Here is a 14,608-nt window from a genome sequence, read left to right as displayed (position 1 = left end):
AGGCTGCTGCTCAGACGGAGGGACAGGGTGTCAAAAGAATGCAGCGGAAATGGTGGACATATATAATCAACATTCACCTCCTGCTACTCTGCCCGAAACTTTATTTATAAAAACAGAGAGAACAGTGTTGTGTTTTAATCTCAGGTCCCCAGACGAACTGTGTGATTAATGGAGGCTGTTTGTCATATTTAACATTTTATCTACTTTTTCTGACCCGCTGTGTTTTTACAAGAGTGTTAACAAAAGACCTATTGGTTTCTTTAACCTGCCACCACGATACAGTAACACCCTTCCTGACACACACACACACACATACTGCAGTTATCTCCATATCAGCATTCTCTAAATACTGCGACCACTTTCTCTCTTCTTGCACACACACACGGCAACACAACACATCCATCATATCGCTGCCACACACCCTTCATATCAGCAGCACTGCCGCTCACTCCACGCCTCCTGTATTATTACCCAGCATACTCTCTGTTTTCCTAAGAACGAGCCAGGAAATTAGTTTTAAGAAAGCGCACACACACACATACACGTTGTTCATGCACACGGGGACAAGGAGAGAAAACCCAAAACATCCTGAAGAGACTAAGTGGGGCCAGACAAGCGCTCACCCTGACACAAACACACACACACACACACACACACACACACACACACACACACACACACACACACACACACACACACACACACACACACACACACACACACACACACACACACACACACACACACACACACACACACACACACACACACACACACACACACACACACACACACACTTTTTTTTAAAGGAGAACAATACTACTGATTCAACCCCGCTGCCCCGACTACCGGCCATTGGAAAACGGGAATTTCAGAGTCAGTGGGAGTGGTGCGATCAGAATACCTTTCAGGGCACCTAAACAATGCGCTTAATCCTGCAGTAAAGCAACAAACATCATGAAGCCTTTGATAAAGGTCTTTAAAGCGCAACTCCTGGGCACACAAAGGGGTTTTGTCACAGGAAACAAACCCGCCGAGAATTAAAACACAAAAAGCCGTGTGGCTCAGAGCGGTCGAGGTTTCACACACAGATGAAGACATTAATGTCAGAAATGAAATGTCACAGTTTGAAAATAGAGGAAATCCAAAAGTAAACAAAACAAAACAAAGATTAAAACGTACCGTAGGGAGGGCATAAGAGTCTCACTGATTGGAGACAGAAGCTCAATAATTCCCCTTTTGTATTCCTTCACGTCTAAGGGAACACAGAATATAACGACCCTGAAGAGTTAATTAGAGTCATTAGGGTAATTACACTTTGTTTACTTTGTTTTTGCAGAAAAAAAAAGGATGAAGCGCTTGTGCGGTTAGAATGAAAGCACTGCATGAGCATCTTGTCTCTATGAAAACAGTCTCTTGACAACTGATGCCATTTGTTACAATGTTACAATTCACTTAGCAGACGCTTTTATCCAAAGCGACGTACATCAGAGAGTAAGTACAACACTAATCCATTCATACACCGCCACCGAAGCAGCAGGAGCAATGCGGGGTTAAGTGTCTTGCCCAAGGACACATCGGACATGTTGCTCAGCTGGGGATCGAACCCTTGACCTTCCGTTTGAGAGGCGACGACTCTACCAACTAAGCCACCGCCTCGCTATTTGACTGTTACTACTCTCAGAAAAAGAAAAACGCCAGGTGGATACAGAATTTCAGACGGCCACAATCACTAAAAATCCTGTGAAATCCTGGAGGGGCTGAATTTTGAACTTCCCTTTTCCTGGTTGTTCCAAAATACAACTTCATGTAGTTCTGCCTCTGCAAGATTTGCGTACCGGCAACTGTTTCTAAACATGTCGAGCCATACCACTTTATAAGGTGATAATATGCCAAGGTTGTGTTTACAGCTTTGTACTGTGGAGGTTTGAAAGTCTATAAAGAGAAGCAAGACCAATATTTGCTTTGGATCCTTACAGTGGAAAAGAGGGAAACGCACTGCGGCTGCCAACATGCAACACGGAGAAAAACAACTGTGATACACTGATATTATTCTAACGGTTATAAAAGATTAAAAATAGCCTCTTTGGGACGCAGCAGAGGTGCGATTATTTAGAGACAGACAATAGCAGAGCTCTGTGGGGTGATTTTGAATCAGTTGATGAGCTCTGTTAAAGGCTTAATATGTGATTTTTCACACTTAAATGTAATATAAATCAAGTATATCCTCTGAAAATAACTCTGTGAGTCATGACTGTCTACAATGGGTGTAACACCCGAGTCCCACTGTCTGTGATGTTTTCAGAGTTTTCAGAGTCCTATCTTCAGTTTGTTTACATCGTCGGGACGGCCGGCTGACTCCTCCCCTCGTGTATAAAAGTAGTTTAATTGAGGGACTAGAGAAAAGAAGAATAACATACTGTACTCACTGCTTAACTGTGTTTCTAGATCACGCTCATTTCAGGTAAATTTACATGCAGTGTGAAGATACGAGCATAATAAAGATCGCTAGCATTAGCATGCTAACACAACAATGCACTGCAAGTTTATGCTGGTGCTCAAGGGCGACATCTACTGGATCAAAAAACCGCATATAAAGCCTTTTAAGGGAGATAAGTTCAGTCGACTCGTTGAGTCGCTTCTTGTCAAAAGGCAAGGCAGGTAACTGCTTGGGCCGCCCCCCACCCAAAGACCAGTAGGGGGCCCCTGAAGGCTCACAAACTTTAAACCACAGCAGTGCCCCAAAATGTGCTAATGTTTACAACAGTAGGGAACGTCCCTAAGGGGGCCCCATCCCCTAAGGCTGTGAAAACTAAAGTTTGTCAATGAAAGTCAACCAAGAAAAATGAAGAGGAAATATCCGTCTATAGGAGAGAAAACAGAAACAGGAAGAGGAGTAAGCTTTGAGACATTGGCAGACATTATGGTGATAAATGTGGGATGTAAGCCCCACCCCCCACCCCCCCCAAGTATTTCTTGCCTGAGACCCCAACAGACTCTAGGACTCCCACTGAATAAGTTGATTAATTTACCTGAAAAAACAAATGGGCTGGACGAAAAAAACAGAAATGTAGGCTCCACTACTTCAGTGTATAACAGATTTGAACTGTAGGTATGTAGGAATGTGATAAACCAGCCAAACAGGCTCCATAAGTCAATGACAAATGTAATAATCCTTTATCTAAACATCGACTTGTGGAAAAAAAAGCACATCTGCAGCCTGTTTAGGGAAGGTTTTGAAAGGTTTGGGAATGGGATCAATATGTGGAGAGTGTGTAAAGTTTCTGTAGCATGGCGTTAGACATGAAAATAAACTTGACTGGAGGTCACCGCGATAGCATCTGGACCCGTGTGGATTGTTTGAGAAAGTCCCGAAAATATGAAAAATATGCATCGCACAGAAGATGTTGTGCGGCTGAGACTCTCAGCCGTCCCTGGAACAAATCAAATGCGATTAAAGTTCCTGTCGGTTTCTTTGATGGACAGTTATTATTGAATGAATGTGGGTTGTGTTAAAAGACTTGATTGATGTGGAAAACACGCTGAGGGCCACAAAGAGCTGGAATGGATCGGTCACAGTGGCACTGTTCATTCAATGATTGACAGGCGTGACCGATTCTGCTGCAAACAAAGTCCACTTTTTCTTTTTGGTATCTGTACGTCAGAGTACATTAAAAACACTTAAGTAGTGTTTGCATTAAGATGTAAACAGGTGATAGAGATCGCAGAAGAAATACAATATGAAAGTTAAAGACTGCAACTTTTGCAATAAGTTAGGTCTGCAGTTCGGTACCATCATAATTTTTTAGGAAACCTTCGGCCCATTTTGATGAAATATTAAAAATGTGATAATGGGATCTGGGGGAATAAAGTGTTTTCACAGTAAGACAATTAAATCAGAGTTCGAAGGTCACCTTATTAGGCTAATGGGGTTTGGCTTATTGTCGAGAAACATTTAATATGCATCTGTATGGGAGTACGATGAATGCTCCTGGACGTGGTTGAATGTGATACAGTCTTAACGTGTTCCATGAAATTACAAAAAGTGCAAAAATTGGATTATATTGCAGTTGAGGGACATATTGGCCAAGTCCCACTCATGACCTCAAACTAGTTTCCAGTGACCGTGGAGGAAAGCTACAACACTGTCCAGCAGCTGAACAACATGTTGGAGGAAAACCAATCTGATTGCATCCATAGGGGGGTTTTGTGTGTGTTTGGGAGGTCTGTGATAGACGTTAGACCAATGGAGAGGTCGATCCAAGCCTTCGATTGCCAACAATCCAATATGGGATACAACCAGCAGAGAGAATATAAATCCAAGTGTAGCTACATTACGTCCAGAGTATGTCTTGGCCCAATAGAAGTTTTCTTTCCATTCCCCCACTTCCCCTACTTCCCCTGGATTCAATCACACTCTTATCACCTATTTAAACTCCCGAGTATGATCAGCCGTTTTTAACCTCATCGCCTTTGGAGCTCTTAAAAAACGAAGCAGTGCCTTTTTGTCACCACATCAGAGGAATGACTTTTGCTTTCACAGTTATTTCATTTGATTTATTACCAACAGTGGGCCAAGAGGTCCAATAAACTATATCGAACACCATTGGAAGAACACAATTTAGAGTGAAAATATTATAAATATATATATATATATATATATTATATATATATATATATATATATATATATATGTATGTTTTATATTATAAATAATTAAAACATACTACAACTTTATGGTGGCATAGTAGAGCTGCCAGCAACACTTAGGGTTAACGTTGTACGCCAAAAATTGTTAAAATATTATCAGACTGGCTAAAACATTTTGAGTTGCACGTTGGGTTTTGGGAATGCAAAATGTTTTTAAGAGGTTTAAGATACAACAAGAGGGCTTTCCCCAGACGCACTGAGTTCAGGAGGGGTCCAAACTATTTGATTACCAGTTAGGTGCGGGCCTTCAGGGAGAGATCAAGTCTCTAAAACTCATGTTAAGAATGCCAAAATGTCCAGAGAGAGAGTTCTTTAGAGGCCGTACCTGTCAGCAAGTCTTAAAACTACACTTGTCAATATTTTATAATAACAATGAACCACATGTTGACGTGTAATGTGAAAGGGGTTGCTTGTAGTGACAAACCCACAGGGAATGATCTTCAGACCGGCCGTTTCTCCTCAAGGCTTGAGCAATTTTTTAAGGCCTTGTTCAGAATGTCAGAGCAAATTAGAAAAACAATTTTGATTTGAAAAGTTTTTGACGGTATAACAGCGTAAGAAATGTTTTGTATTTTGTGAATGCGAATCAAGCTAGATTTAGAGGTTGTTTAAATCACACTAGGCTAAGTGACTTTGGCTTCAAATAATTGTAAATGTTGCTCCTTGTAAATTGGATGTGTGCAACTTGCAACTTTTAGAGGTGATTATATGAAAGTGTGGTTTTTAAAGATCGTAGCACTGCCCCCAAGTGGCTGAAAAAAAATGTTCAGCTTTAACTAATGTTTTTTTTTTGCAACCTGAATATGGAACATGTTGTTCATGAACTTTTGTATTAGGATTATCTTTTCTACTTTAATTTGTTGTAAAATTAATCCAAGATGGTTCTTTCATACATAAATCAAACTTTTACCATTTCTTGGCTGACATGGCTTAAAGACGTTTTTTCATTACGGTGAACTGGGGTCTGAGTGTATCGTTTTTAAGTTTGATATCACACACTGCAAATAACAGTGTGTTAATAAAGACACCTTGAATATAAAGAAGTTTTAGTCTCCTAATGATCTGACTTAATTAGTGTACTCAGGCTGTTAAGAAAACCATTAGAAATAAGTTAACGCGTATCATTGGCTTTGGTTTTGTTCGCATATTTGTTAGTGAAAGGTCAGTGAGATTAGTCCGTGTTACATGAGCAGCTGCAGAGACAGAGAGCTGCGACTGAATCTGTGGGAACCTCCACCTTATAACCTCAGGTGAGGCCACGAGGGCAGCGACGCAACACTGCACAGCGGATTGGATTGCATTCCTTCAAACACAAACACACACTCAGATTCATTGTGACAATGCTTGATCCTAAATATTTGGTCGCTCTGTCCAGCCTTCGAGACAATCGCACATACACGTCACCTGTTTGCATGCCCCACACACACACACACACACACACACACACACACACACACACACACACACACACACACACACACACACACACACACACACACACACACACACACACACACACACACACACACACACACACACACACACACACACACACACACACACACACACACACACACACACACACACACACACACACACACACACACACACACACACACACACACACACACACACACACACACACACACACACACACACACACACACACACACACACACACACACACACACACACACACAGACAGAAAGGTAAGAGAGGAGATCTGACACTTTGGGGTGTAGGATGACACCTTGAACTGGCGTATTACCACATTGAAATATTTTCACTGCTTTGTAATGTGCACCGAGACAATGGCAGGCATGGGAACAGGGTGATTTATCTGAAGGGGAGGCAAATGAGGTAAGGCGACATATTTTAGAAACAAAAAAGCGCAGGAACACAAAAAATGTCAGATAAAAACATAGGCCTAAGAAATTTCTAAGAAGAAGGTAGGACAGTCTGTACGGGGTACGGGGTACGGGGTACTGTGTGTGTGTGTGTGTGTGTGAGGTGTGAGAATGCAGGAGCCACGAGCAGGTCGGTAACACGAGCCCCATGTGAAGTCTCAGCCACAGGAACTGAGCTCAGGAATACACTGAGTCATTCCTAAGCAGCCACAATAGATTCACATTCCCTAATTACACACACACACACACACACACACACATTTTCACACAACTCCGGCAACACACACACAAATGGAAAAGTCAACTTCCCTGACACACACATACCATAACAACCCGCATGCAAACACACACACTTCCTCTCGATCTATGCCCCCCTCAAGTCTTCTCACAGAGATTATGTGGCCCAGGAACGAGCTCGGACTCGCTGTGGGGAGACGGCGAGTCAAAATGACACCTTGAACCCAGAGGATCTGAAATATTAAAAAAAGAGCAATGGTCATCTGAAGAAACAGTCCCCAAAATGTAATGATTACAAGTCCATTTCACATTTAAGCTGTAGATTACATTTTTTTTATTTTTTTTAACGGTCTTCTTCTGAACCTTCGAGTTTGTCTGTTGACTCATTGGAAGAGCCAACAAACCATTTATCTAGACTCATTTTAACATTTCCACTAAATTGACAGCAATCCCATTTATTTCTTGATAATGAAGAACAATATGGTACAGTAGACAAAAATGTTATTTGAAAGCTTCCAGTCATTGGAGAAAATCCATGAATTTGTATCATTTTCTACTAAATAAGCATTCAAATTGGTTTCTTACCAGAGGTGCTGTTTGTCAGCAGGCAAGCCAGGCAACTGCTGGGGGCACCTGGCCAAACTTTAAACCATAGCAGTGGCCCAAAATGTGTAAATTTTGCAACGACAGTAGGAGAGCCCCCTAAGAGAGCCCCATCTGATAGTGCTCAGGTTGAGGCGCTGGTATATGTCACAATATTCCAGTGTTAACTCAGTTTTTTTTTAATTAATAATGGCGATGACGCTGGTTTGTGGTGCCCCGTGTGAGTTTTGCCTGGGCCCCAACAGAGTCTAGAATCGACACTGTTTCATACTCTCCATTTCAGTTGAGCAGACATCCATCTCTCTCCACGTTCGCCCTATGTAGGACATACAAGGCTTAAGTTTGATGCGGCTTTATGGGCCATTAAACCATGATTCAATCCATCCAGTTTTTGTATAAACGGGGGGAACAAAACTTGTCCCAATTGAATCTTCAGTCAAGTAGAAACATTTACTGCTTCAAGACCTTTAAGTAATTGAAGAATAAATGTTTTCAATCATGTTCTCAGATAGTTTATGGTAATCAGAGAACTTTTTCAGCTGAGTTGTCACCTGTATGGAACCATTAACTGACAAACTCATTCTCAGATTTTAGGATCATGAGGGCCAATTCTCTGAAACAAATCAACATAATTTGGAAAGAGTATCAGGTCTGGCCGTAACCAAACATAATAAATCAAAAATGATGGCCGGGACTAATTGGTTCATTGAGGTTGTCTCCCAGCATATGTAAACAGAAAACAGATGTCTTAAAAAATAAAGACATGACAAGATGCTGTACAAATGAGTCAAATGAGAAGGCATTCTGATGTGGTTACATTTGACTCGATTTTGTCAAATTGGATCAAATTGGAGGTTAAATTCTCCTTAATGTTCTGGATTATCCTGCTGATGACCTGCCAGATGGATCAGACCACAATAATGAATCATCAAATATCAATTTGTTGAGCTTGCAACGGAAAACGAGACAACAGCAACTTTTTCTTTTGAGCTTTTCGTTGTGTGCTGTTTTTTTTATTAACATTTCAAACCTACTTCCTGAGTTCTAATCTGCTCAAACCCTGACTGGATTTATTAAATCTAACATTTTAAGCTGACAGAAACATTTAGAGGCATTTTCAAGTGCTTTTAGAAAAAAGTCTGTTTTTTTTATAACCTTGGATGAAGTTCCCAAACAAAGAAATAACACACAAACACGTTCAAGTCTGTGAAATAATTTAGTGGGACAAACAATTTTTACATTTACATAATTTAACTTATATGTCATGATTCTTGTTGTTTATGCAGAAACATCTTCCGTAAGGCATGACATGGTTATTGCAGCATTGATGTGATGTTTTCATGATACTTGTATGAGAATATAACCGTGTGGTCGCCACTCAAGAGATGGGCAAGGAAATACTGCATAGTTCCCAAGCTCAAAAAAAAAATAGAGAAGACATTTGTGGAAAGTTCCCAGGCTGTTGGGGAGTCTTTATGGAGTGTAAAGTGTGTGTTTCAGAGGCTCTTCTTCTCACACTCCTGTACCCCCCCCCACCCCTCCCCCAAGGCTTCAGGACAGCTCTCATAGGAGGGAGGGAAGAGGATGAGAGGGCGGCTGAGCATCCATCAGCCCAGCTCGGAGTGCTCTGTCTGGGCTCGCTGGGAAGGCCGGAGGGCAGGCAGTCATGGAGCCCCACCCCCCCTCCAAAACATCTCTTAATCTTACCTGATAATCTCACTATTTCTCCTCTTCTCTTGTCAGTGTCTATGACACACAATTATCTTTTCAAACCTCTTTTTAAAATGTTTTTCTCTTAGGTTTACAAAAAAAAAAGCAAGGGAAGATTTTTTGCTTTTTAGCGTTCGAGATTTCTCCATTTGTTTTTTTTAAAGAGAGAAAGAAAGGAGGCTGGAAAAAGGAGCAGATGTGAAAGAATTCACGTATTTCTCATGTGGATCTGGCCTATATCCTCCTGGATCCAAGTTGAAACCGGGGCCAGCAGCGTCAGTAAGGATGAGTCATTGTTTCTGAGATTGCTTTTCTTTCAGAAAGCCAAAAAAAAATTAAGAAAAAGAAAGATCCATTGTTCTCTCACGCCTGTGCAAATGGTGCAGGACTTACTTGGCTTTCTCTGACCTGCCTTCTTAAAGCTGACGAGGTAAAGGTGCATTTCTCTCTAGCTGGTGGCTTCTGTTCCCCCTGGTCTACAGGGGTGAGACGGTGGAGGAGGAGGAAGGAGTTCAGTTGAAGAGGATGGAGTCAGGGTCTCTGTTGGCGATCTGCGCCATGTGTTTCAAGATGTCTTTCTTAGTGATGATTCCCAGCAGCCTCCTGGACACAGAGAGAGAACAGAACAATGAAGAGGATTACCTCAAGTCATACTTTGATTGCTTCGTCATGGAAAGCTGCGGTGGTGACAGAAAGCAGAGGCGCTCGCACATCGCTTGGAGGTCTGCTTTTGACATTTTGGCAGTTTTACGATGCTCTCAGAGGGAAACTGGCTCGCAGCGGGAGATGAAAGAAACATGAAAACACAGTAAACAGGGCGGGTGCTAAAGAAATACAAAGGCTCCGACTGCACTAAGGCCGACACTGAGCTCACACTCACGACAGTTGGTATGAACAAAAGTTAAAATCCAGCTCCTCTGGGGTTTTTTTTTATTTCTAAGAACAAGAGCTGAGAACAGTCTAATAAATCTTGAAAATGAGCTCGTAGGCAGATCGCACATTTATCACAATTGGGGTAATAAAAGTTGGAACACAACAGGAAGTAATTGTAGTTTGACACACAAGATGTGGGCAGAAGGAACACTTAAGTATATCCTCATACGAAGTCATTTTAAGAGAATGAAGAATTCATAAACGAGCAACACATTCAATGGTTTTAATGCTAAAGCCTGATTTAGCGTGGTAGTAGCCCATAAATACTAATGTAGCTCAGTCTGTTCTGTTAGATCGACTTTGAAACAAATATTTGAAGGTGGGAGAGTTTCATATTGTTGCTTTAAGGCTTCCTGGCCAATCTTTAAAATCTTGTCAATAACAGGTTAACAGAGTATGATGTTCCTTTAAAGGTGCACTATGGAGATTTGGTGATGAAATGTGAAAGTTGGAGAAGTGAAACAATTCTATGCTATATTTTCTGAACTGAATACACAAACTTTATTCAAAGGAAAATATAGGTCCCTGGTCCCCCTAGCTTAAAAGCTACCACATGAGTTACGGTTTCACTTTTGCGGACCCCCCACCATAACTTCTCATGTAGCATTTTATCTTCAAACAGTGTTACTTCCTCTGAGGACAGTTTATGTATTCACTTAAGAACATATACAACAGAATCTGTACACTTCTCCAACTTTCACATTTCTCTTTCAAAACTCCATCGTGCACCTTTAAGGCGTTTTAATGTATTCTGAGTACCATTGGCAAGATAAGAAAATCATCAACATGTTTCAGGAAACCAGCTGTGGTCCATTCAGATTCACTTAAAAACATGTTTAAGTCCATGGAGAGAACCAGGAAGCTGGTTCAGAGAACCACAAAAAGAGGAGGCACATTCACGAGTACTGAGAAACGGACTTTTCAAACATTTCTTGTTAAAACAACTAACAACATCATTGTTTATGAAATAAACAAAGGAGCTTTCAAATTCTCCACCAAATAGGCCGTGTGCTTCTTAAAGGGGGGCACAGAGAGTCCCAGATGTGTTCATTGGATTCGTCTGTTGTTGATTAAACTCTGCCCCGAACAGTTTATCAGACACGACTGATTCATTCATTCTTTGGAGTCCATCCGACAGGAATGGGAAAACAAATATACACAGCAAAAAACATCTAATTCAAAAAAAAAAAAACAACACATTGTTTCCTATTTTGAAGGCTTTTGAAGGATGGTTCTGTGTTTCCTGTCGTACTTTGTTGTAAGCTGATAGCAAAGCTGGTTTTTTAAAACATGTTACTTTCGACGGTTTAGATTTGACCTCGAGCCAAAGGGAGAAAACCTACGATAAAAGATACAATCCAACCCAAAAGATAGTCTGGGAAAATTCCTTTGTTGCAAGGCAGAGAGGGTGAAGTCAACATCTTTAATCTCTCAAGACAAACCAAAGAAACGTTACAGTCGACTTCACATCGCCTCAAGGTCTTTTTCCTGTCGGCTGCGTGTCAATCTCGGAGCCCAGACGAGTGAGTGATTCACCGGCTACAAAAGCAATTCCTTCTTCCTCTCCAACATTTTCTTCTGTCTCCTCTTGTTCCTGTTTACGCTCTCTCTCCCGTAGAGGATGTGTGATTCCTCATCGGTCTGCTCTGTCTCAGTGTCACACGTGGATCCACTCTCGATGGATCTCGTCTTGTCTGTCCGGCTCGTCTGAAAGTGAACATGTGCCGCTCTCGCTGAAGTCGCTGGGCCTGTCAGCGGCCTTTCAATAGGTTTGTTTGATGACAAAGCAAGGAGTGAACCCCTAAATGAGTCCTTTATGATCAGATGTTCTGGAGGAGAGCAGCATCTTAACACCAGAGACACTCAGTATGAAACGCAGCTGAAGGCTAATTTGATTTGAGCCCACTTCACTTGCAGGCGTCACAGATTTTACAGCGGAAGTGGGAAACTCCAACACCAAAAGGCAGAGCACTGATTCAGCACATTGTGAGGACTTTGAAGGTCTTGTAAAAACTGTTTTATTGATGTTAAGGTAAACTTCAGTCTCCATGGCTATCGTCCCACACGGATGACTGCTTCTAGGAGTGTTGGTGAATTTGCTGAAATATCTTCTTTGATACAGGGGTTTCTGGATGGCCTGGGGGTTGAGTCGATCGTCCCATGTGCAGAGGCTGTGGTCCTCGTCGTGGCAGCCAAGGTTTTGGGTCAGGTCTTGGCCTTTTGCTACATGTCGCCCCTCACTCTCTCCTCCAAGCGTTTCCTGTTTCTCTTCAGCTGTCCCATTAGAGGCAGAAATGGCCCAAAAATAATGTCAAGATCATTTCCAGTATTCCAGCTAGTCATGAAATCTGAACGCTGACAATCCTGACACGGTATCACGGAGATTTGTTGCTCAAGTTGACTTTCTTGATCAAGAAGGGATTGTTGTTGATTGTTGGCTGTTTATAGATAGATATATTTTTGTCAGATTACCACCAATGGGAGCCGGGACGTCTATTTGGCTGATTATTTTCTGCCGGCTTTTGCTCGTAATGTGGGCGGTTTTTCCTCCGTGATTGGTCAATACGACTTGGATTACAAATGTACAATGGAGCGGCTATGGCTCAGATGGTAGAGTCAAAGTTAGATGTTCTTCTTTATTAAACCCAGACTAAAATCTCATCCACTACCTTCCCAAACGGAGCCTTTTCACTGCAGTTTGAAAATGAAACCCCGTCAGTGTGCGTCAGAAACCGAAAGTGACAAAAAGTGTGTGTGTGTGTGTGTGTGTGTGTGTGTGTGTGTGTGTGTGTGTGTGGGGGGGGGGTAACCATGAGCCAGTGTTTGACAGTGTTGGTACAGTACTCTATTTCTGTACACTCGTGAAAATATACATAATCCCTCTCCCAAATCCCCCTCGAGCCGTGTGTTTGAACATGTCAGATTTCCATGTAAACACCTCGGGTCTGAGAAGTGAAACAGTGGGATGAAGTTCCCTCTCACGGGGAGTATCTGCTGTCCTGGTTTGGCTGAAATGTGTTTCTTACACACCACCAACGTTTGCTCTCCGGTGTCACAACGTGTGAAGGATAAGAGCAGAGTGGCCGAGATGTTGGACGTTGTTTATGTGGAAGGAGACGCTTACAGACAAAGAGACGGGAAGTTTACGTAAAAGTTGATAAAAGGTTCAAATCCATGACGACCTGCCTGTTTTTATTTCGCTGCCTTTGTAACCCAGGTTTTGAAAAGTATATATATATATATAAAGTGCCTTAATGATTTAAAACATTGATTTATGGGAGGAACACTGATTGAAAACTGAGGCTGAAATAATCAAAATTAGATTTATAAATACGCTCATGCTTCTATATAGATTAAATTACAAACATTAAATCAGTGTTTTAAGTCACTTTCTAGTCAAAACAACATTTTATCTCTCAAATAGGATTTAGTTTTTGCTTCCATCGTCTCGTGTGATTGTTCGATTAATGTGTTTTGGGATTCGGGCGGTTGGTTCCACAAAAAAGAGACATCAAAAAACATCGGCTTTGCAGCTTTGCCTCTAGGAAATAAAAAAAAACACTCGTCTTATATTTGTGACAACAGAACAATGAATCGAGTGATGGAGTGGCTGCCCAAGAAACTGAGCGTGACTCAATCCCTTCTGTTCAGATTTCTCAAAGATTTCAAAAGAGATGTCTACATTATCTCGTCTTCGTGTCACTCTCTCTCTTTGTTCTCCTCCTTCCTCTTCTAATAGCTGCTGACAGGCAAAGAAAAACTGAGAAATGAGGAGAAATGAGCACGCTCATGCTCTGCTCGGTCCTCAGAACAGTTAATAAATCAGGCTTTGATCACGACTTTAAAAGCGGCAGCATTTGGACAACTTTACGAGCATCAAATAGAGAAATATTGAGGAGCTGGTCTTCTTCCTGTGAGACGGCAAACAGGATCATCTCTTCTCACAATTCAGAGAAACCAGGATCTAAGAGAACTTTATAGATACCAGGTTGTTCACAGTCTCACAGCTGAGGAGATGTGGGGGGAATATTCTTCCTCCGCTCCCTCCTCCTCTCCCTCCTCCTCCGCTCCCTCCTCCTCTCCTTCCTCCTCTCCCTCCTCCTCCTCTCCCTCCTCCGCTCCCTCCTCCTCTCCCTCCTCCTCCTCTCCCTCCTCCTCCTCTCCCTCCTCCTCATGTCTTCCTTTAACACATTATCTGACCTGAGGCTCCTCTACACATTTATCCGTCCCTCCTTCTGTCTCGACACATTCACAGATTCCTGAAGGTTCTTCACTTTAACGTCAGCGTGGGAGTGTCGTTTGTTTATTGGTTTAAATCCCACATACTATCATCTTTCATGTTGTGTGTGTGTGTGTGTGTGTGTGTGTTTCTTCTTACCCGTTATGTGTGACCAGACACTGTCGCAGCCCCAGCTTCCTGAAGATGTCCACCGTGATGTCCATGGGCGTGTGGTCGGTGACGGTGAAGGGGCTGAGGTCCACGATGCTCCGGAGCCGGAGCGGCGGCG

General features: G+C 42.1%; 1 protein-coding gene across 1 annotated transcript in view; it reads right to left on the bottom strand.

The window, feature by feature from the left end:
- Positions 1–8,660: 8,660 nt before the first annotated feature.
- LOC110004103 (H(+)/Cl(-) exchange transporter 5) overlaps positions 8,661–14,608 on the bottom strand; it is a 28,928-nt gene continuing 22,980 nt past the window's right edge. Inside the window, 2 exon segments of the mRNA XM_065950907.1 lie at positions 8,661–9,770; positions 14,479–14,608. Of these exon segments, the coding sequence (XP_065806979.1) occupies positions 9,680–9,770; positions 14,479–14,608 (221 nt within the window). The 3' untranslated portion in view covers positions 8,661–9,679.

This window comes from Labrus bergylta, chromosome 22, assembly GCF_963930695.1.
Source record: "Labrus bergylta chromosome 22, fLabBer1.1, whole genome shotgun sequence".
NCBI classification, from domain to species: Eukaryota; Metazoa; Chordata; class Actinopteri; order Labriformes; family Labridae; genus Labrus; species Labrus bergylta.
This window is presented reverse-complemented; position numbering and strand designations above follow the sequence as displayed.